Below are 24,590 nucleotides of genomic sequence, written 5' to 3'. Positions count from 1 at the left end.
AAGTGGGCGTTAACCATCAGCTGATCGTGTTGTCAGTTTTAGTCTTCATTGAGATATAGCTATATTTTTTTCTCTATTCGGATATTCTATTTTTCAAGTAATTCATTGTAAAACAGTATTTTTATATACAATTTATTTTTTTTCAAATAAATGTGATTTTTCACTTTTCTGTTTTAACTTGTTTTTCTTTTTGACTGTGCTATCTTTGTGAGTATTAACAAAAAAAAACTTATGATACTTGAATTCCCACACGTGACAAAACATTGACAGCGAGCGAGCCCGAGGCCGGTACGGTGAACGTTTAGAAGTCACGTTGAATTTCCTTCTTTCTGCGGTCCGTGTATAAAGCTTCAAGATCAAGCGAAATGGAAAATCAGAAAATTGGCATCGTGGGAAGGTAAGCTTTTTATGAGTGAAAGTGTTCTCTTTATTATGCGTATTATATGTAAAAAATACGTTTCAGTGTACGAGCGATTTGGCTTTGCATTGCCCTTGCTAGGGCTTGCCTGGCCCTGGGCTCGGTCCCACATGCTGAATATGTTGTGGTACAATCACTCCGACAGGTATGGTAGTTCAGTGCTTTAAAAATGACAATTAGAGGAAATAAAATCAAGACAAATCCGCACTTGCTGTTCCAAATATTATGATAATTATTAATATGATAAAATTATTTGATGTTTACCAATCGTTTTCTTTGCATCGCACTTGCCGCATAGTACCCTACACGAAGCACAATTATTTTTGTGCGTGACAAATTACAACATGATTCCCAGGGGCCCGTTGCAGAAAGAGTTGCAATCAATTGCAACTCTAAAAATCATGCGCAGCTTGATTTTCAACCAATCAACAGCGCGCATTTGGGACTTGCGATTGATTTTTTGACTTGCGTTTAAACGCGACTCTTTCTGCAACAGGCCCCTGGATGGGTGACGATATTCTTGATTAATAATGATGTAAGAAAGAATTTGTGTGATATTTTTTCTTATATCATGCGTAAATTCTAAGTTATTGTTTACTTTTTTCATATTGAATCTGAGCAGATGTTGGTAATAAATTTGTGTTTGCTAACTAATTTTAGTTTTTCTTGTTAGCTGCATGTTCCATGACTCTTTCCAATGTTATGCTCATTCGTATCGTGACGCTATCGATGCGCTGTCGATTGTCGGAGGCAATAATCCCGGTAAACCTCGTACACAGTATACCTTGAGTCTAGCCGTCGATGATCACCCACAATACACCACACCTCAACATTCGATCCAAGGCACAGACGAGATTGCGCATTAAGTAACTTAATTCCCCGACATGCCCAAATGAAAATATGAGAGATCTTTCTGCATGTTTTTGTTGCAAACAAAATTAGACCTTGAAATGAAAGAAATATGTTGCCTGTTGGTCCCCAAATTTAGCAATCACCCAGAAGTGGAATTAATAGCCCCCCAAAATTGAAATTATTTCAGTTCCAAACAATGAAACAATCAACATTTGAAGGTAATAATGACTTTTGCTTTGTGTGGGCAAGCTAATGTTTACGTCATTTGATTTCAGCTAAAGCTTATACAATTTTTTCCCCTTTTGGTTTTCTCCCCCAATATAGTGGATTGATAGGGCGGAGCTGGGCGATGATCTTTGCCAGTGCTGGATATAATGTCACAATATTTGATATAGAGCCCTCTCAGGTTTGTTGGTCTGCTGTGAACATGCAGCAATGCTTTTCCTTTTAGGAAATTTTTCAATGTAAATATTGCTGTTTTGCTTTTTATTTTTAAATAAATTACCATTATATTATTGTTGATAGGATAAATTTCGATTAAATTATAATGTTAATAATTTTGAATATAGCCCTTGTTAATTTGTTTAATTGACATTATCAGTAATTAATATTATTAATTGTGGTTCCTGTTGTGTTATTATGACTTGTACCTCTATATCCTATTAAAAGGACAATCTGAATAAAGATGTTAATTCTGCTACAATGCCAAACAATATTAAGGGGATATTGAAACCAACAAATTTTAACAGTAAGGAAAAAAAAAAAAACTTAACCCTTAATATGGATGTTTTGATTAAATCAAACATTTAATGTATATTGTTATTAATGATAATTTTTACTACAAAAGTCAAAATGTTCTTATTTCCAGTCCTAAGTCTATTTACAAATTCTGTTTTCTTTCTTGCAGGTGAGCAATGCCCTGAAGTTGATCAAGGAACAGCTTGAGGAGTTGACTGCATCAGGGATGTTGAGAGGTACACTGTCTGCCGAGGCCCAATATGCGCTCATTAAAGGAAGTAATAGCATGGAGGAAGCTTTATCAGGAGCTTCATTTGTACAGGTAAATGGGTAATTCCATCGGGTTGGGTCCAAAAATTGCAAGATGTCCATGTACCATAGTCATCAACTATTCTATTTTACAATGAAGATCAATTCAGATGTGGGTAAGTTTTGATGCGTCAATGTCAGGAAGGTCTCCTACCACAGTAATTCAAGTTTGAACTTGAAATCTTATCTTATCAAACTTTATTATTATTAACAAAACTACATGGACATCACATGTATATATGTATATACATGTATATATCATTGGCAGTAGACTCTCAGGTCTGTAATTGCAATTTCATCATGATGTTGATTAGTAAACCTTGGTCGGACACCAATTCTTTTTGCTAAAGTGATCATTAGAAGATATTTGCCTAGTTTAAATGAAGCATTTTTTTTTGTTCTGGTATGTCACAAAAATGGACCCAACCTGTTGGAATGACTCAAATAGGAAGACTATCACAATGGAGATATGGGAAATCACCATATTTAAGTGAAAGAATAACACAATAGAACACCCCCTCCTAAAAACAGATTTGCTGTTCAAATACTGGGCAAGCATTGTAGCTTTTTCATACTTAGCATGATTTTTATATAGATTCTCAAATAAATGAGCATTACAGTACAAACAGAAAATTTGTGGCAGATTGTTGTTGTAACAAGTTAAACTTCTTGAAGTTTTCACTTGCAGACTATTGCAACATATGGAAATAATTCCAAACTGGAAATAGAGTATGTACATATTCATGTGTTTAAGTAATTTCTAATGCAAGATCAGACATTATATTGATTGTTCTTTGTCCAGGAATGTGTCTTTGAGAATCTTGAAGTGAAGCAGAAGGTGTTCAGTGAGATGGAGCAACATGTCGGGGATGACACCATATTGAGTAGCTCGTCATCTTGCATCATGCCATCCAAATTCACAGAGAATCTTAAACGTCGCAATCAGTGTATCATCTCGCATCCTGTAAGTTTTATAAGAAGTGAAGATGGTTTGATAGGCCCCCAAATTCTCATTGTATCAAAGAGTTTCTTGCATCTGGGGTCCGTTTCATAAACTTGTTACAATAACAAATTTACAATAACAGTTATAAGCCACTGAAATCCTTTGATCTGATTGGCTGATACTAAATTTGTTATAGAAATCTTGCATTTGTTATTATAACTAGTCTTTATGAAACGGAGCCCTGGTTCGTAGAATGGCAAAAGCAAAACAAAGCTGCTTTAGATTTTCTTCCTTTTAAAGTTTGATGAATAGAAAATTAAGCACAAAGGACAATCTATTTCTAGTTGCTTATTTATTTATTTTTTTAGATCAGTGGCTGATCTAGCCTGGATGAACACAATCCCATTTCAGGGGCCATTTTGTTTTGCACAATAGTTGGGACCTATAACCCCTCGAGTATAATCTGGTTGATCTGCACCTGACTTAGATGACAAGCGTTTTGGCAACTCAGCCTCTGCCCATACTTACAGACCAATGAGAAACATGTCAGCTGTGTATCCAGTAGTGTGTGGCTTGAAGTGGCCTTTTGTTGGTCGGAAAGTAACTGTTCTTTGTTGCATTCACCATAAATCTTGAGTGAAATCCTCTATAAGTCATGAGTAAAATCTCACACAATCTCCTGTGAATGTGTTAGTTGTGCAATATTGAAATGATGATTGTAACATATTCTTGTGGCAGCGGTGGGATGAATTTCATGATCTTGGCCATGTTGCACAAAGTTATTAGCTTGGTAATTTCCTTGAAATCCTTTATTTTTATTTGCTGTGAGGAATTTTCACCATGATAATGTATATGCAACAGGTACCTGGGCCCATTAACATAAAGTACAATATATATATTTTTTTAATGATAGCCTATTTCTTCTGCTTCTACATCATTTACTTCTTGGAAGTAGTGAAAATAACTGTTTGATTTTCGCATGTAATCTTTATTCTTCAAGATTAATCCACCGTACTATGCACCCTTGGTAGAAATCATCCCTGCCCCCTGGACTGACCAGTCCGTGATTGATAGGACTAGGACCATCATGGAAACCGTTGGCCAGGTACCAGTCACTCTGAAGAAAGAGGTCCCAGGATTTGCCGTCAATAGGATCCAGTATGCTATTATTGCTGAGGTGTGGAGGCTTGTTGAGGTATGGTTTGGTTGGTCTTCCCAAGGGACTTAAAAAAAAAGAATTAAGTATGAACTGGGGAACATTTCAGGAAACAAATTGTCAGTGATTTTCACTGAGAATTTTTATAAGCTACTGAAATCTTTGCATCTGATTGGCTAAGAAAAAGAATTGTCACTGAAAATCATTGACTAGGCGCTTCATGAAACCCTCTTGAAGTGTTTCTTCAATTCCAAGTTGTGTGTATATATTGTGCATATAGTGCATGCTCTGCAATTGGCTATCATCACAATATAAGTATTTACAGATGTGAATTTCTCAAGTTGATTGCATATTACTGAGGCCGGGAGCAGAGGTGAGATGTAATTCACAAGATAAGCAGTCTCCAAAATCATGAGATTGAGATTCACTATTCGACTTTGTGATATTTTATCTGCTTACTAACGCTCTTGTTACAAATATGATACACAAATATAAAACCTGACCCCAATTTCAATATAACCTGGTTTTCACTGAATTATCTTGAACCAAAATTCCCTTTTAAAATCTTGCATTGAGTCTCACCCTAATTGAAACTTGCCTTGTGAGAAATTAAAGGAGGTATCTCATTGAGTGGCAAATACTTGCAAACATGGCAAATTTGATATTTTACCAGGGTTCGTAAAAGGTTGCAAGAAAGTTTGTTAACTGTTATCATTATTGCAAACAGTTTTTCTTTTCACAAAGAAAGTTTGAACATGTTCAAATTTTTTGCAAATCTATAAACAGTTACTTGTATTCACAAAACAGTCATAAATATTTAGGAATGGTTGTAAGACAATATCACATAAGTTTTTTTTTTTCTCCAATATGAGCGACCAAATGACTGCATGGATCCTGTATCAATTACATGTAGACCCACTGATTAAAAATGTGTGTTGAATGTTTAGATACATATTTTTTTTGCATTTTGAAGCAAATAGAGTTTTACATCGCAAACAAACTTTTGTAAGAGTTTGCAACACTCATCAGAAAAGTTGGCATAAAAATGTGCAACGTTCATAAGCATCCCCCACTCTGTGAAATTCCCCCTTTAGATACAAGGCAAACACATTAATAGATCACCAGTTATCTGCTACCCTAATTTACATTATAGTTTAAAGGCCTATCACTTGTATAGATCCAAAATTATTTCATTTCAAATTCAGATAATGGTTGTCTGTTGGGCAAGAATGAAAATGCATTTAATATTTTCTTAAACTTGAACCCATCTTAAAGATAGCAAAATAATTATGATTATGTTGATGTGGAAGAGGTTCATCGTGGTGAAGGATTGAGTAGAAGAAATTAACCAGTTGTCTCACGATGTAGCAAACGTAGTGTGAAAGCGACGTTTCGTCTGCAAGCTGCTAGACTTCGTCAGGCAATGAGCAAAGACGCTGCTGCGCACGGGTTATATAGCGTCGGGAGCTATTGTCTGGCTCCACTCGGGCGTGAGCCGTGCTGTGATTGGCCGAAGCCGCTGGCCAATCAGGGTCCGCGCTGGTGCTTGGTGCCCGCTGGAGCGTGCACCGTGCGCTGTGATTGGCCGATGCGGCCGGCCAATCAGCATCTGCGAACAGCCTGCGCAATTTAAATCCGCTATAGTAATCCCATTTGTTGATGGTATCGCGCATCTTCTCCGCCGGCGCTTGGAGAAGCATGGCATCCGAGTTATATTCAAGTCCGACAGCATCCGCAGCCAGCTGGTCCGTCCGAAAGACCGCCCGATCCCCGACAGACGCGATGGGGTTGTTTATAAGATCCCATGCTCGACTTGCGACAAAGTCTACATCGGTGAGACTGGTAGACCTGTGGGGGAACGCATGAAGGAACATCGCCGTGATGTTCGGCTTAGACGCACTGATAGCTCGGCTGTTGCAGAACATGCTTGGGACTCCGATCATCCACCTAACTGGGATGAGGTCAGCTGCGTTGCTCATGATAAGCATTGGTATACGCGGCGCGTTAAGGAAGCGATTCAGATCCGTTTGCACCCGAGCAATATCAATAGGGACAGCGGCATTGAGATCCCTGATGCATGGTTACCGGCCATCCGACGGCATACTGCATCCACCGTTCAGAGCGCACGGCGCCCGCACCAGCAGGTGCCTCACACCAGCGCAGATGCTGATTGGCCGGTCGCATCGGCCAATCACAGCGCACGGTGCACGCTCCAGCGGGCACCAAGCACCAGCGCGGACCCTGATTGGCCAGCGGCTTCGGCCAATCACAGCACGGCTCACGCCCGAGTGGAGCCAGACAATAGCTCCCGACGCTATATAACCCGTGCGCAGCAGCGTCTTTGCTCATTGCCTGACGAAGTCTAGCAGCTTGCAGACGAAACGTCGCTTTCACACTACGTTTGCTACATCGTGAGACAACTGGTTAATTTCTTCTACTCTATGATTATGTTGTTTGCACATATAGCACCCAGAGCAAGAAGCAGATACAAGGGAGGGAGGCGGCCTTGCCCCCAATGTTTTTGTGGGTCATTGATCTGTTTATGAAAAAAAAATGCCCCCCCCCCCCTTTGGAAATCTTGCTCCTGCCTAATGCTCATTTTATCAGAAATCCCTAATCCCCATTGCTTTTTGACATTTTCTTTTTGCATTCCAGGGAGGTGTGCTTTCAGCTGATGATGTAGATAAAGTAATGTCTGCTGGTCTAGGTTTAAGATATGCATTCCTTGGTCCATTAGAAGTCATGCAACTGAATGCAGAGGGTGAATAGAAACTAGACTGTACAATCCTAGACATTATGGCCCGTATTCTCAAAAGAGTTTTAATTGTACCATGGTACAAATCCATAGACTATTCAGAATTGTGTGTTATTACGCTTATTTTAATATGTATACTAAGTTAAATAAAAGTCCAACTATAAATGCAGGCTTTTGGCAAGGGCATCTAATTGATGCACAATAATGCAAGGAATAGGCATAGTCCATATTTTTTAACCATGGTACAATTGAAACCTATTTTAAGAATACAGACCAATCTGTATTCTGAATTATGTGTTGATTTAATCTGGTTAAACTGGGTGCCGTAGTGTGTGCCTGTAAGCCAAAGCTACATGAGGAAGTTACAAATTAAAGGAAGTTACAGATTGATCGGCAGTTTTGAGGTTCAAGCCCCAGGTCACATATTTAGGAGTTTTCTGTTGAAGGTCTGGCCGACTGTCCCAGATTTAAATAATCAGTTGCATACATTTCTAAAGTTTAGGATCTCAAACATTATAAGGGCTTCCCCTTCATTGGGATCATCATTCGCCCCAAGAAGCCAATTGGTGATTGGTGAAACGTCGTAACTATGAGTCGTTATTTCCCGTTCTTTGATATATTTTCTTCATACAATTTCTTGAATGAGAGGGATCCTCTGCATACAAGCCATTGGCAGGAACGTTAGGCTGTTTATTCAGACCATTTTCCTTGACGATAGGGTTTGCACAGTAAACTACACCAGGCTTAATTAACATTATGTATAATGTCATTAAAAAAGCCAACAAAAATTGATTGTATTTCAATTTTATATAGGCATGCAGAGTTACATGGACAGATACACTAAGGGCTTGCACGATGTTCTCGGTGACTTCGGCCCCACCCCAACTTTCACTGGGAAGGGCCTGGAACAAATCGTGAAGGAAATGAATGCCAAGATTCCACTCGATAAACTGGAAGAGCACCGCAAAGCTAGAGATACCAAACTTGCCGCCCTTGCTAAGCTGAAGAAGGACTTGGAAAGAGAAGGAAAATGAGCCTTAATTATCAAACTATGAACCTGTTGCCTACCAAAGTCTTTGATTCCCTTATCATTGGTGAGCTTTTAAAGCATTGTAATCCAAAATCTTAAAATGTTGAGGACGGCTTGGATAAAGTTGTTAAAAAAACACCAAAGAATCAAAATTGGATTATAAACTGATGAAAAATAAGAATAATCTAAATTTTTACATCTATGGTATTTCAAATTGTATGAATTATTATTATATTCACTGTGATGAACATTGGACAATGATTTCAGATCATCTTTTCCTGTAGATAATCTAGACTTTTGTACCATAATTCAGTGATATTCTACGTGATAATGAAATAAAAAGGATAAATTATGAAATGGTGTCGGGAACACATTGAAAAAATGGCATATCTAAATCATGGCTGTAGCAGGCTTGCATACTTGTATTAATAACTTCCATATTATTGGCTCCTGGTGGGCATCTCATGAAACAGTCAGTGATCTCGAGTGTTGTAAGCTACTAAAATCCTTGCATATGATTGGCTAAGAGCAATTTTTTTCAAACTCTAAACAGTCTGTTCCTCTGAATTTTCTGCCTCCAAGGTTGAATATCAACTTAACTTAAATGATTCCACTCAGGTTATTGATTATGATGTGTGATTTTTTTGGACATTGGTGTTTGGTATTATGTAGGTTCGCAATATATGACACAATGTGAAAATATTTTATTTTGAAACCTTAACGAATAGATGATCAGGTATACAATTTATCAATATTCATGGTATATTGAAGGATGGCAGTTTTGATCCTTTTCTAACAAAAGATCACAACTGCTGCAGTGTGTACAATTGAAAAAGCATACCTCCCTATCTTAATCCAACTCACAGGGGTCCACATAGATAAGATGCGGACTATATCACTTCTCATTTCTCACCCCTGTCCCTTTGAGTACACCTGTGTGATATTAATTATTACCCGTAACTCAAGAAAATAGTCTGTTACAATGTTAGACAAGTGGTTCCATTCCGTTGCTCTGGCGACCATTGCTCTGGCGACCATTGCTCCGCTATAAATTTTTCACACACGTATCGAACTTTAACCGTGGATTTAATACTGTACCCTGCCATAAACCTAACCATATTCCAACCCTAACCCTACATCTTTAGACAAAATAGATACTGGAGCAATTGTCGCAGGGGCAAATTTCCTGTCGCCAGGCAAGTATTCATGGGGAGTTATATAATTATATTACATAGGTTATGTAGATTCGAATCAGTGATAGGTCAATACGCCATCACGTGACCATAGCTGCGAGGATCGCATTTGTTATATTCTAGGTTTTTACGTCACCTCAGGGAATATAACTGCGTTGTATTGTCAATTGCGGCATTATATTCACTAAGGTGACGTCACTAGCTGCATACAAGTTGCGTAACCAAGTAGTTTATTTGATGTAAGTGCTGATGTTAACGCGTCGATTGCATGAAGAACGCGCTTGATGTATTTTCCAAATAAAAATCTATTATGACGTAGATGGATCAGAGCTGTAGCAAGAATTTCGGGTTTGAGCCAGATGATGAATGCAATTTCTGATGGCGAATCCACATAGACTATATAATATAACAGATATTGCCTGGTCTATCGTTTTAATAAATAACATTTCAACTCCCCTCCGAAGCTATATTTTTCCCTCGGGATAATACTTTCCCTCAGCGCTGCGCGCTTCGGGCAAAATATAATCCCTTGGGAAAAATATAACGCCGTCGGGGAGAGGAAATGTTATATTCAAAGTCTAGGTAGGCAATATCTGTATAGTGATATTACAGTTGGTGATGAATGGATACTTAGTATCCATTCATGCAATATTACCCAGCCCTTATCATACCACAAAGAGATGCATTTGATTTGGAATGTGCAAGTCACATAGAATATGTTATTCTGTTATTAGAAATTCATTATCAGTTTACTACATCATTTTACTTCATCTATTTCTTTCTGTTACGTTACACCTTTTTAGAGCGCTAAGAGTCGTAATTGCAATTGTGCTATATAAAGAACTGAGTATTATTATGTTTATTATCATCATTCCTCAAATGTTACTTATAACAAGGGATAGTTGTTTGAGATTTATTACCCTCTTAATTGACCAAGGAATAGACTTCAACAAATCCATATTTACTTATTAAAGTTAGGGTTTGCATTGAAATGTGGCTACGCACAAACTTCTAAATGTTATCACTCATTTCCATACATTTATATTCTTAAATCATTGACCAAGCTATAGAATGTCAGATACCGATATAGCATTTGGGTTCCAAATCTCTATTTTCAGATGTAAGCAAAATAAAATCAATCAGTTTTTTTCAGTCTGTCAGTAGCCTACACTTTGAGACCCATGAAAATCTAAGTGATGTTGAGTACATTATTGAATTAGTTTAACTTTGCACAGGGACCAGCATCATTAGCGTACCTACGGGGGGGGGGGGGGGGGCAGAGGGGCAGTCTGCCCCCCCTGACGAGCTTGAAAGACCTTTTTGCCCCCCCTGACGAAAATCATGGAAAATCCTAGGTACGCCACTGACCAGCATTATTCTATAGTCTATATCATTCACAGATGTTATATACATATTGTCTGTCCATTGTACAAACACATGACTACAAGTCAAACCTATATCACTGTGATTCTGCTGCTTGGAATTATGTGTTGTATGTGATAATCTGAACAGTGTTAGGAAGATTCTTATTTTTTTAATAAATAATTGTATTTACCAATAAAATGCAATATTGATGAATGCTTCTCAATGTATAACATTATTGAATTTTATTTCTAACTTGAAAATATGAACATACTTAAAGGGTCCCTGCAACTAAAAATTGAAATTCATTCTTATTGATGCAAATTGTGAAATACAACTCCTCTGTTATTTGAGTATTCAAATATGTTTCTAAGATGTTTAAATTTTCAAATGAATATTTTTTCAACTTGCTTAGTCTATCCTTCAAAAAGGGTGAAGCTTCAAAAGTTAAGAAATTTTCTTTTTAAAATATCTTTAAAATCTATGAAACATATGGATATTCAAACAGCAATGTATGAGTTACATTTAGGACCGAGTAGCAATATTAATAACTTAAATTTAGATTGATTCGATTTGATTTATTTTTTTCTTCTGCATTCATAACAATGGTATACAATACAATTTTCATTACGTAACAAACATAATATATCGGTAATTGATTTTGGTATTAATCATAAAGAAAAAATACAAAATAAAAAAGTCATTCTGAACTAATATGATCTACCAACAAAGAAAATTTAACATTTACAGTTTGCAGGAGAAGGATTTTCATTATAAGCAGATTGCTTGAAAAAAATGACAACCCCGGACTAAAACTGCAGGGGCTCTTCAAACTTTTTAATGAAAACTTTCGATAACCCTTGATGAAACTTCATGGACAAATAAATTGGCATTGGGCAGAATAAAGTGGAATTATTGAATAATTCATACTGTCCAATATTTTTTTAACAATGATATTATTTTATTTGAGTGTTACAAGAAGCATGGGCCAACTTGTTGATAGTATACTAATGTTGGTAGGTAATGCAACTCCCTGAAAGTAATGATTATTATTACATCATTACTAGAAATCAGCAAACCAGTAAAAGGCGATTAGGAGTAGACCTCCAAATTGGTTGAAATGTATTTTTAAAGTAGAATATCGTACCCTGAACATATTTTTATAAAAATGAATAAATATAGGATTTGTATAGCGCACCTATCCACCTTGCTAGGTGCTCAAGGCGCTCCTATATTACCCCCCGGCTAAGCTAGTCTACCGATTCTGGTGCGCATAGCTTTTTAAAGAATTACTTCCTGGCTTCCTGCCGCATTACATCACCCGGGTCGAGTGCAGCACAGTGTGGATAAATTTCTTGCTGAAGGAAAACACGGCCATGGCTAGAATTCGAACCCACAACCCTCTGTTTGAAAGGCGAGAGTCAGAACCACTAGACCACGATGCGCCCACCTTGCTAGGTGCTCAAGGCGCTCCTATATTACCCCGGCTAAGCTAGTATACCCATTCTGGTGCGCATAGCTTTTTGAGGAATTACTTCCTGGCTTCCTGCCGCATTACATCACCCGGGTCGAGTGCAGCACAGTGTGGATAAATTTCTTGCTGAAGGAAAACACGGCCATGGCTAGGATTCGAACTCACAACCCTCTGTTTGAAAGGCGAGAGTCAGAACCACTAGACCACGATGCGCCCACTTTTATAAACATTTGATATTATATCCCTTAGTTATTACATGTTTGATACATTGTGAAAGTAAAATGACCTAAATTTGTATGCATTTCATCAAGAGAAAAGTATGGCAAGTACCTTAACATAATTTTAACCAAATATAGACAAATTACTCTGGCTGAGTAATGAGTAATGAGAAATAAATAATAGTCATAGAGTGGCAGACTCCTTTTTATTTTTTTATTTATTTTTTTGTATTCCTTACATATCCACAATTGTCACATTTTGGCATTACTTTATTATAATCAATTTACTTACCTGTCCTCTCCTACTCATTAAGACTGATATTTTTTCTGGATCCTGCAGACTTAACAAGCTTTGCTTTTTTATGCAGGTTCCCTCATATTTCATTCTTTTAAATTGTCTTTAATTCCAAATCGCTATTTTCTTTAATTTGAATTAATTGTTATGCCTTGTCTGATTTGTATTCTCGTGAGTTTTCTGATATTGTTTTCATATTGTTGTTTGTACTTGTGAAATATGTAAAATAAAGTCAAATCAAATCAAATAAGGAATGAAGATTTGTTGAAAAATGAATTGCTTATCACAATTACGCAGCATCTTATATTCTTAAATTTGAACAGTACTTTTATAAATTATAATGAAAGACAATTATTATTTCACCTTGTAACCCAATAATAATGATGCATCTTTATATTGTGCTTCACATACATGTATATTATGAGCAAACATCAACTGAAATACAGACTTTAATTTTAAGAAACATGTATCTGCACTGCAAAAACTCCGGTGTTCGGATCTATATATGTCCACATCAGAGAAGTATTGAAACAACACCAGTTTGGAATCAAACCCATGCTGTTTTAATACTAATTGGTGTTGTATAAACCCTATCTGGTGTTAGACCAAAACCAAACTGGTGTAGTTTAACACTTCTCTGGTGTGGACATATATAGATTCTGGGCTAGTGTTAAATCAACACAGATGTTTGTAGCAGTGTTGATTGAGGATGAACAGGTAGTTTATTCTTAAACTAAACGATACCAATTAGTATAATAGAGAAATAAGACAAAAAATTAAAAAGAGACTTCAGTTTTTTAAACAGTGGGGTAGAATTGGCATGGTAATGATATCCAATGTATATGTGAAAGGTTTTTTTTCTTCAAATTAAATAATTTTTCTAATTTAATTTGTTTACAATTGCCCAAAAGGCAATTAATCATGTTAATTGATTACTTATTTGTATGTCCTCATGTCTTGTTATCAGATGATAATAACAGTAATTATAACAATAATAATAATAGCGATAGCAATCATTATGACATTTTTACAAAAAGGGTCGCATCTGTTAGTTTAAATAATTTATTAGTAAAAACTTCTCTTTGATAAAAAAAATTGGATACTGAAGAAATGTCCAATTATGATTGAATAATATAGATATTGGATATCATTTATTGATTTATTTATCTATTTATTTGTTTATTGCACCATGACAGTTGGACTATTGACAGCATAAAAATGAAAATGGCACAATTAAATACACAATTACCTATACAATTAAATACTTAAAGGCGGTTGGGAAATACATAAAATATCTACTGTACATTGATATAAGGATGATATGATATAATATTCACAATGAGATATATTAAAATGCAGTACCACATTTTATATTAGACTGTATAATTTGCATATCAGTATTTTATATGTGGAATATACATGTAAAGCATTACATGGTCACTTTTCCACTAGCTCACCGATGAGCGTTGTTACTTTGTCTTTATACTTGGGTCCAAAGTGACTCCTGAAACAATAGGCGAAAAGAAAAATAAGAGAGTTAAATATTATAAAGGGTTAGCATAATTGTACATGGGTTAGCTAGGATAGATGTGAGCACTGGCGAATAGATGTAAAGGGGGCTTGACGCAATTGCCCCCCCCCAAAAAAAAAATAAAAGGGTTTAAGATCAAGAAGAAAAAAGGGAGGAAGTAAAGGAACGGAAAGGCGTGAAATATATTTCTAATATAATGTATAAAACTATCACCAAATTCAATGTTCATTTTGAAAAGGTCAACGTTTTCACTTGCTCGCGAATTATTTTTAAATTTGCCCCATATGCTATGCCTCCCCCAAGATAGTTTGTCTCTTTATGTCATTGCGTTTAGGTAGATAGAGTAGGCCAAACAAACCACCTGATTAACAGATTATAAGCCCTATAATTTAACCCTTACAATGAAAGTAGCTTTAATATGTTTGTTTGTTTGTCATTTTTTCCGTGTTACCGCTATTGTACGATCCGTTACCAATCCTACGATTTACCTTCAGTATAACTAATAGCGAGAATTTTCGAACCATTTATATTTTTCTGTAATCAGTATGATTGTCACGACTGATCTGATACGATCTGACACTGTCACTATGATCGTTACACGATTAAGATCTCCGTTTCATCGTGGGACGGATCATGAAAGAGGGAACTATTTATTAACGTATAAAAAGAGCATTCTATATGTCAAACCTGTGTCCTTTTCTTACCAGTTGTTGAGATAATGGAATATTTTATAGAGTTTTTCCCTCTCGTCGAAACCCTCTGCTTTGGGAACCAGTCGGTAATAGGCTGGGTAGAAATCTTGGTTGAAGTCGACAAAGTCTCGCGTCTCTGCAAGGTCCAACTCGTGATGCCCGTATAAACAAGCGGGATCGTATGTCACTGCAAAATAAGGAGATCGAGACAAGGAGACAGAAAAAACTGCATGAAGAAGGGGATAGGGATGAGGGGTGGAAGTTACATTAGAACAAGCATGCTATGCATGAAAAGTCACAAGTGGTCTTTTTGGCACGTTCCTATGCATATCATTTTCTGTTGGTAGGAATACATGGATATTACAAGATAAAGCGAGAGGGAGCAAAGTACGAGAACTGTTCTGTATTTTGTAGAATTTAGGTCATAGTGCACTATTGGGGGGAAATCGTCAACAGGGTAGATGGTTTTAACCCCCCCCCCCCCAGCTGCTCAGGACTATTATAATTGTGCTACCTTGTGGTGTAAATTTTATTGAAAAAAGGAAAATGTGTTAAGGGATGGAGCAGAGAGAAAGTAAAAGAACGATATAAAGATGAACATTAACGATTATATATATATATATATATATATATATATATAAATTGTACTATGCTTTCTATTCTGATGTTTTGGTGATTTCCTTATGTTGATATCCCCGTTGAGATGCATGTCTTTGACATCTTTCATGTACGAGTGTGGAAATAAACTTACATGAACTTGTGAACTTTGTGAGCATTTCGAAATAACTCACCTGGCCCCGTCGTTGTCTCTGCGACGTTTCCCCCGTGGAGGTCACCATGAAGTAAGGCAGGGACGATGTTGTCACTACCGCGGTACAACCTCGGTATAACCGCTAAAAGACGCGGCCACAGTTCCATGAGTGTGCGGTCCCCATACTTTCGTTCAATGTTGTCTACTTTAGGCTTTAGTCTTTGGCGGACGTAGAAATTCTGATGGTATAAATATATCACACGCAAGTTATTCCAATGTTTTTGCGTTCCTGGTATCACTATTAGATATCCATTCGTGGTTATGGTTTGCACCTCGTTCGACATTCACCCTAAAAAATATTAGGTAAAAATGTCCCATGCGGGTAAATAATATGTGTCCAGCCAACATTGAGCTTTTCCTTTTGGGCATTTTTATTTATCCAGTGTGATGAAAATTTTGCCCATTCTAAAGTGATTGCTGCTTATTTTTTAAACTTATTTGGCAATATACTTCCCGCATTGGGTAAAATACTGCCCCAAATTGGTTGGACACATACACCCTCGTGCTGGTTAAAATTTTACCCAATATTATTTTTTACAGTGTTGGTAGGATTGTAACGTCGACATTTCCCTCTGGTATAGTACTGAGGGGCCGCCGATTGTTTTTGAAATCGCAAAGGGGAGCTAAATATGCGCAAAGAGTCACATTTTCAGGTCTTTGTCCACGTTGGCAGAAAGGAGGGGGGAGTGAAGGGAATTCATTCCCCGGTTGTGATACTGGGTTTATCTGAAAAGTAAGGGTGATAAATCGTATCCCTGTGGTATGTCGGGGTGGATCTTCTGGCTCAAACGTATAGCATATGATGACTTCAAAAACTAGGCAATCCCCTGCATCTTAGAAAACCACATTCTATCATCGAAGGATAGAAATGTCGAGAAAAAATATGGGAAGGTGTTGGTATGTAACACGTCTAAACCATAAGTGGGGTTCGGAGGCGTCGACATTGGTTTGATCTATATGAAAAAAACAATTAAAAGAATTACTCTTTTGGGGGGGTATTTTAGTTTTATTCTCGAAAGTTTCCTCCATCCCAGATCTTACTCCTGATTTAATCAAAGCAGGCGCGGTGATTTCAAGTCGTTTGCCTCATTGTCTTGGGACTAAGGGGACCGGAATGCGTTGTCTAGGCCTATACCCTTGACATGCAGTCAAAGTACACATACTTCTTGCATTAGCGTACGTCTTTATAATGTTCGTTCGATCTGCACAAGAATGGTTTGCGACTAAAGATATTCATAGATAACTTTCTCTAAGTTTTGGACTATTGCATTTTTCTCCCGACATGCCCGATGAGCTTGCGTAATCTTGCTCAATGCTATGAAAATTGTTTCGCGTGCTACAAGTTTAAGACGGACAATCTTACCATCCAATTATCCGACCATGTGTTATCTAAAGGTTGATATCCTCCGCAGGTTGTGGTGTGGAATCCAAACTGAGAGACAGATCGTTGGGTTTCCTCCTCAACATCTTCCCCATTTACATCCTGCATGTTTGTAGGACGCGAAACTGGGACCCCACCGATCCTGCCTTCGTGCTTTTCCTCTTTCATCTTCAGACGACTGTTGTGGAGATGTAACCTGGTTTGTTGTATAAAGTGTGAATAAATTCAGAACACTGAGTGGGGTAATGAGACAAAATTTTTGAGGACGCCAGATCGAAGTATCGGGCAAAATTTATAAGAGTTGCGAGCGAGCAAAAATTTCGACATTTCTATTACAAAATCCAATCTTGTGATAGATTTTGAAATAATATTGTCGAAATAATATCATTTTTCACCCTTCTCTGTTTGCTTTTCTCTGTTTTCTTTTTTTTTCTTAGTTGTGATTTTTAAGGGGGGGGGGCGCCACTGAGTGCAATCTAAATTTGAGGGGTATAAAGTTAATCCTGGAAACAGTTTTATGACAGTTGCCAGCACTGACAAATTGTTATCATCCGGCACTGATATTAAGCCTACGAAAGTGATAGCCGGATAACTAATCAACCCACCAATCAAAACCAAGGATTGTTTTCAGTTCTCAAATTAAGAGAAATATTGATAAAACCCCACAGATCAGTTGTGCTCCTTGACTTTGAATAACATGTGCTTCATGACTAGATTGAAATTCTGAAGTTTTCCGAAGATTCTGAAGATTTGTTTGTATCGAAATTTACGTGAGTGCAAATCTTGAATATTTTTATAATCATGAACTTTTAAATAAACAATTTTGTTATTTTGATTGTCGCCAGAACTTCACTGTTAAACAAAAATGCATTTCTTGGTGTTTACCAATAGAAATTGATGTTTTTATTTCAAAGTATGAGACTTTTGGAAGAGCATCGTAATGCCGATGTAGTATCATAGTGATATTAGTATATGTTGTAACTCCACGATACAATTTTTTGTTGTTAATCAAGGCCAAAGGAAAACATCAAAGTTAACCTTGAGAATATACTGTGACGAAAAAGTATATAAATGGCAGTAACATTATACAGATTTTTTTTCATTTTAATTTTTCAATTAAATGCCTATAATGCAATATTATCTTATTTACGACACTTTCTATTCCACTCCCTTCGTTTTCTATTTCTTCTTCTCCTCCTGCTTCTCCATGTTCTTCCTCTTTTTTCTCATTCTTTTTCTTTGTCTTCTTCTTCCTCTTCTTCTTCTCGTTTGTCACACGTTTCTTCCTCCTCTATCTTTTCTTCAAGTTCATTTTTTCTATTTCCCTATCCGCTCTCTCCATTTCAGGAAACGTGTGCTTGATCTATTTCCATGTTCTTTTCTGCAATCACCAATGTATAATCGTTTTATGTAAATTTTCTTGTCATATTGTTTATCAGTAATTCATTTTTTTCATTCTTCAGTCCTGTACGTTGTTCTTTGAAAAATGTAACCTGGACTCATATTCATTGCATATTACTTCCCTTAAATAAATGTGATATGCACAAAAATTATGACGAAGCGTCGTCAATTTCTAAATTATGATTATATGTCTTAATACAGATCAGTAACCCCTGAATGTTCAGGATTAATTAACGACGGTTTAATTAGAACAGGTATAACAGGTGATAGAAATTGAATTATTATATGCTCTTATGAATGTCAGAAATTCAGTGTTGTTTTTCTTTGATAATGAATATTAAAACATGAAAAGAGAAGTGAATGAATGCCCATTTATTCGTTTAGACCCCCTATATTTTCAAGTCTGTCTGATTATATTACCTTGCGATAGCTTCACCCAACGTGGCAGCATACCGATCAAGATCTCTCAATTCCATATATTCCATGACGAAGATAGATCCTGGACCATCCTTGAGGTCGTAGATCTCGATAGGTCTCGGGCAGCGGACCAGTCCAGTGGCTAATATGGCGTTCAAGCCTGCCTTTTCACCTTCAAACATTGTCCTTGCCTACATTATGAGCAGATGGATGACTGTAAGACATTTCTTAATTTATTCTCGAACCACTTTTCGCAAATGATCTTTCCTTTGTGACTAGCAATTTGATAGCCACTCAATAATCTTTCAAAATAAGATGTGATGTAAGCTTAAAGGAGAATGAAACCTTTGGAACAAGATAGCTCGTGTGAAAACAGAAAAATAGAAATAAAACAGATCAACGAAAGTTTGAGAAAAATCGGACAAGTAATGAGAAAGTTATGAGCATTTGAATGTTGCGATCACTAATGCTATGGAGCTCCTCATATTGGCAATGCGACAAAGATGTGTGATGTCACTTGTGAACAACTCTCCCCATAACTTTAGTATACATTTCACTTAAACTGCCTATCAGTAGATCATATATGTTCTTTCTATATGAGGGCATGTATATGACAGATTTTTAAAGAATACATCATGAATAAAGAGTTTGTATCACCATAAGAAAAAGCAAAAAGAAACATTTGGGGGGTATTTTATAGTCCATCAAAGGGAAAGTTGTTCACATGTGACATCACACATCCTTGTCGCATTGCCAATAGGAGGATCTCCAGGCATTAGTGATTCCAATATTCAAATGCTCATAACTTTCTCATTATTTTTCTCAAACTTTCTTTGTTCTTATTCTTTGATTTTTCTGTTTCGACACAAGCCTACTTGTTCCAAAGGTTTCATTCCCCTTTAAATGGTATACCATTCTGCGATATTTAACTCTAATAAAGGAACCATTGTATAGACCATGTGACATGACTTGTCGGTTACGTTAATTAATTGGGAAAGCTTTCCGCTTTAAAGTGATTGGCTACCATTTTGGCCCGTTGTCAAATACATGACTTGAACATTTTGTTGTAATTCTTCAAATGTTATAACAGGCATGTAAAAAAAAAGCATATGAATTATTATCATTAATCAATTTATTATGTCATCTCCCCAACTTATTCCTTTGCGTTTTATTAAAATATTGTCTTCCGAGAATGCAATATGATTGGCTATAGATTTTGTGTATATTAAGATAATCATTGCTCTAATTATTGTGTTACAAAATAACTATACACACATGCATAGGCGGATCCAGGGGGGGGCCCGAGGGGCCCGTTCCCCCCCCCCCCCCCCCTTGGCGGAGCAAAAATGAGAAAAAAGGGGAAAGAAAGAAAAAAAGGGAAAGAAAGGAGGAAAAAAGAGGACAAATAAGAGGAGGGAGACGAATGAATAAAATAAGGCCAGGGGAAGACTTGGAAAATGATTTAAAAATATTTTTTCATGTCACTTTATTAAATTTTCGCTCGCGCTTCGCGCTCGCATAGCCTGTTCGATGAGATACATATCTTGCTCAATAGGATGATATGTAGCTTAAAATATCAAGTTTTGAAGTCAATATACAAAACATATATATTTCAGCTTGGACATCGAGCTTTTATTATTTTGTTTGATTTACAAATTGAATCTTTTAAATGCTCTGTGAAATGTCCGTTTTATGGTGTGAATATCATTTGCAGCTGTTTGCGCTGTGCGCTCGCATTATTTGATTTGCCTACATATTGTCTTTGTTTATTCCATAAGATTCTTTATCTATTAATTCTATAACAAACTACTTAAAATTCCATTTTTATAACAGTTTATCAAAAGTTTCGTCTCGCGATTTGCGCTCGATATAGTTAAAATATATCAACTCATAAATCCTATTCATGATTACAAAAGTGCTTAAAATATCCAGTTTTTAGGCCTATATTGTCAACAAATTTCACTCACTCATTAGGCTTATTATATATTAATAAACATGAAAATAAAATTTTCATGAATTCCTAATAACTAAATTGTCCCTTTTTCAGAAAGGAATGTCGACAAGTTTCATATCGCGCTTAGGAAGAGGAATAGGAAGATAGTCATCATTTTAATATGTGCTTTCCACATACGCTTTCCACATACACTTCACAATTTCCTTGCACAGTGCTTTAAATAGTGCTTAAATTCACCCTTTTCATACCGGAGAGTCAAATATTTTCCGCTCGCGCTTCGCGCTCGCAAGTTGATTTTCATGATAAAAAATGAAATGTATTCAGAATGCCAAGATTCTGTCAAACTCTAAAACACGTGCACGCATGTTTATTGAGATATGCAGCTTGATCTTTATTCAAAACGTGCTAAAATTATCAATTTTGCGCTCGCATTAATGTAAGAGATACCAAATTACCCATCCTTTTACATAATTTACAAAAATGAATAGAGAGTCCAATTTTTAGGTCTGAAATATTTTTTTTCCGCTCGCGCTCGCATCAATTGTTTAGTTTTATACCTATACCGTTTATTTCAAAAAGTGCTTAGAATGTCAATTTTTTAAGGTCAGAATGTCAAAAAAATTTCAGCTCGCGCTTCGCGCTCGCATTTTCTTAAAGTTGAAATATCATGTGTATCGTCTTAATGGCTAACTGCAAATCGTCCTTAACACAAGTCCCTTTTCGATCAAGCCAGAACCCATTAAAAAATTCTTTTTCCCAGAATATTCAATTTTCATGACAAAATAAATGAAATTCCAAAAATTTTCAGCTCGCACTTCGCGCTCGCACTATTCAAATAGGGCTTATGAAATTATTACATTTTTAAAAGGTTGTTTTATAATAATAAAGCTAAAAAATGGCTGTTAGGACATCGGCGTTTTGCCCCCCCCCCCCTCCCAATTTTTCAAGACCAAGAAAATGCGGAAAAAGGAAAGGGATAAGTGTGAAATATAGGCCTAACATTTTTCAAATGTTATGTCAAAATCTATCACAAACTTTGATTTTTTAATTAAAATGTCAAAAAATTTGCTCCCTCGCAACTTCTTATTAATTTTATGCGGTATGCTGTATCGAGCCCCCTCAAAATTTTTGGCTCATTACGCCACTGAGACAACCCCTTCAAAGAAACAAACAAAAATCAACTTTGAGCGGCCGATCGGGAAAATATGGGTGAAAAAAAAATTCGGGCCCCCCCCCCCCTATTGGCGGGAGCTGGATCCGCCCCTGCACATGGAAATTTTGACTTATAAGTAAATGGAAAATGTTGACATGAATTCTTCAATCCAGCTATGGCATATTCATGACAGATTGTATATACTTGTTTTCACAAAATTTAGCTAAACTTTAAAATTAAATAACTTATTATTACATTCAATATGAAATTTAAGAGTATTGCTTCCTTAGTTTATTCTATTCATTTAAATATTATCTACAGCCGGGATTTTCAGCCTGAAGTGTCCTTTAAAGGAAGCTTTTTTAATGGATTAATTGTCGTATGGCTTTAGATCTAACCTTAATTGCATGGACAACTAATCCGTTGCATTTGCCTTGGCTTTTCGATCTTGAGCACAACTCACAGTAAAATCTTTGTGAAACACCTAAAAGGCCTACCCGACTTTTCTTGTTCATCTTGGCAAAGAATTGTCCCTTCTCACTCTGGAAACTCCTACATTCACTGATGAATCCTTGTCCAAGTGTCATGAGTGTGGGGATCTCCTCCAAGGTCTTTAACCCCGTCAGATCGTGAAGCGCCTCTTCCAGCATCTTGGACAGAAATATTGTTGACTTCGCAAAACAGTCATGAAAGGCAGGATTATCCAAGATTGAAATTCAATTCACTGACTGCACAGCTATGAAATCATTTATAAACGTGATCATATTAGGGCAGACATGACTGGTCAAAGTTTTGACAGAGAGCTCTAGAATTAGCAGATTATAAGAATTAATTTTGTAAAGGGTTTATTTGATAAATTTCCCATTTAGCTCATCCAAATTTACCATAGCAACAACGTAATGTTTATCATGTTTATAGTGCAGTTTACAAAAAAATGTATCAAATATATTTGAATAAAATAGGACGATGATGATGATTTTGATGATGATGATGATGTTGATGATGATGATGATGGTAATGATGATGATGATGATGTTGATAAAGTTGATGATGATGATGATTATTTTGATGTTATTGATGATGATGATGATGATGAAGATAATAATGATGATGTTGATAAAGTTGATGATGTTATGTTGTTGAGGAATGAAGTTGAAGGTTATGGTGATGATGAAAGTGATGACGGTGATGAAGATAATAGTAATAATAATTATGTCAACGATGATGTTGATAAAGGCAATGATAATGGTGATGCTGATGATGAATTCGAATATGGTGCTGGTGGCGATAACAATGCTTAATATAAAAATAACTAGAACAATAAAAGGGCCTACGAAATGCCCTTGTAACAAAATCATTTTGAGCAATTTTATTTTATCTATATGTATACATGTATACCTACCGCAACGATGATGACGTTGAAATCAATTTCCTTTGCAATAATTACACTTCCAGGTAAAGGCCATATAAGGATGACATGGCATTCACTTCAAATACCGGAAATGTCAACTGATATCTGCTCGTGTCACTATTTAATCTAAACTCATAAACGAAAATTATAGACAATATGATTTTTCCAGGTTGTGATAAAATTATTGCCTGCAAATTCTCCAATATGAATACAGAAATGTAAGATCAAAGAACGAATCAGATGGATGTGCAGCATAGATATATTCATATCATCTTAATTATCGTCTGAGAAAAATCATTGGTTGAGTAAATAGTAGTTTGTACTCGGGGAAAACCCACCCGTGTTTGCAATCGCCAGGGTCGCAACTCGCTGTGACGTCAATCATTATGTTATCCAAAGAGCTGTCAAGCATGCAGCTCGTGCATTACACAAGCATGGATCGGGTACTTGCATGTCTTTATTAAAAAAAAAACACATGACAACACATCTATAAATATAAAATGATGACATTAAACTTTATGTATTGTATTATATGCACAGATAAGAAATTACATTTGGTTCAATGACCATGGAAATTGATAGGCCTATATACAGTGACTGTAAAAAAACTGAGATGTTTTACATCGAAATTAGACATTTTCCTAATTGGTTTCTTAATTGTTTTCGCTAATTTTCACAAAAACAGTTCTATGCACAGCAGTGAGGATATGCAAATGAGTCGATGATGGCACAGTTTCACGATTTCTATTGTATTTTATTACATAAATATGACTTACACAAGTTTTATTCCTCACTGAATATGTGGAATTGCATTTTTCAGCCATTTTAATTCAATTAAAAGGGTCCATGATCTTTATTGTCATATCTGCAAAAAAGTGCAGTATTCTAGAATCCGCACAGTCACACGCAAAATATCGATTTTCAAACAATTAATGATTCGATATATCATTATCAATTGATGAGCAATTTTGCTCCACCTATTTTATATCATATATTTGCCAGAAAGTGAAGAGAGCAAATAAGCTCAAGATAATCACAGTTTGTATCAACGCACAGAAATTTCTCTTCGTTAGTCAAATGCATTACACATTCTACA

General features: G+C 36.3%; 2 protein-coding genes across 2 annotated transcripts; one reads left to right on the top strand and one right to left on the bottom strand.

Moving 5' to 3' along the window:
• On the top strand, positions 1 to 10,972 carry LOC129259089 (lambda-crystallin homolog). The gene is made up of 7 exons (XM_054897357.2): positions 1 to 397; positions 1,595 to 1,676; positions 2,178 to 2,330; positions 3,120 to 3,281; positions 4,261 to 4,455; positions 7,072 to 7,177; positions 7,985 to 10,972. The coding sequence occupies exons 1-7, from the start codon at positions 366 to 368 to the stop codon at positions 8,203 to 8,205; spliced, it is 951 nt and encodes a 316-aa protein (XP_054753332.1). The 5' UTR covers positions 1 to 365; the 3' UTR covers positions 8,206 to 10,972.
• A 1,377-nt stretch (positions 10,973 to 12,349) lies between these two features.
• LOC129258490 (ketosamine-3-kinase-like) lies at positions 12,350 to 23,776 on the bottom strand. Its single transcript, XM_064098304.1, has 7 exons — positions 23,486 to 23,776; positions 22,581 to 22,819; positions 18,980 to 19,167; positions 17,141 to 17,354; positions 15,758 to 15,956; positions 14,979 to 15,153; positions 12,350 to 14,247 (listed from the first exon to the last, which is right to left on the bottom strand). The coding sequence occupies exons 2-7, from the start codon at positions 22,731 to 22,733 to the stop codon at positions 14,181 to 14,183; spliced, it is 996 nt and encodes a 331-aa protein (XP_063954374.1). The 5' UTR covers positions 22,734 to 22,819; positions 23,486 to 23,776; the 3' UTR covers positions 12,350 to 14,180.
• Positions 23,777 to 24,590: the final 814 nt, after the last annotated feature.

This window comes from Lytechinus pictus, chromosome 4, assembly GCF_037042905.1.
Source record: "Lytechinus pictus isolate F3 Inbred chromosome 4, Lp3.0, whole genome shotgun sequence".
Taxonomy (NCBI): domain Eukaryota; kingdom Metazoa; phylum Echinodermata; class Echinoidea; order Temnopleuroida; family Toxopneustidae; genus Lytechinus; species Lytechinus pictus.
This window is presented reverse-complemented; position numbering and strand designations above follow the sequence as displayed.

What these genes read in the sequence shown, in the direction of transcription:
- LOC129259089 (XM_054897357.2), top strand. Translation starts at nt 366, where the DNA reads ATGGAAAATCAGAAAATTGGCATCGTGGGAAG. An exon ending in CAGGAGCTTCATTTGTACAG is followed by an intron (nt 2,331 to 3,119) that starts GTAAATGGGTAA and finishes TTCTTTGTCCAG; the next exon opens with GAATGTGTCTTTGAGAATCT. An exon ending in AGTGTATCATCTCGCATCCT is followed by an intron (nt 3,282 to 4,260) that starts GTAAGTTTTATA and finishes TTATTCTTCAAG; the next exon opens with ATTAATCCACCGTACTATGC.
- LOC129258490 (XM_064098304.1), bottom strand. Translation starts at nt 22,733, where the DNA reads ATGCTGGAAGAGGCGCTTCACGATCTGACGGGGTTAAAGACCTTGGAG. An exon ending in CATGGTCGGATAATTGGATG is followed by an intron (nt 15,957 to 17,140) that starts GTAAGATTGTCC and finishes TTATACCATCAG; the next exon opens with AATTTCTACGTCCGCCAAAG. An exon ending in TTCCATTATCTCAACAACTG is followed by an intron (nt 14,248 to 14,978) that starts GTAAGAAAAGGA and finishes CTATTGTTTCAG; the next exon opens with GAGTCACTTTGGACCCAAGT.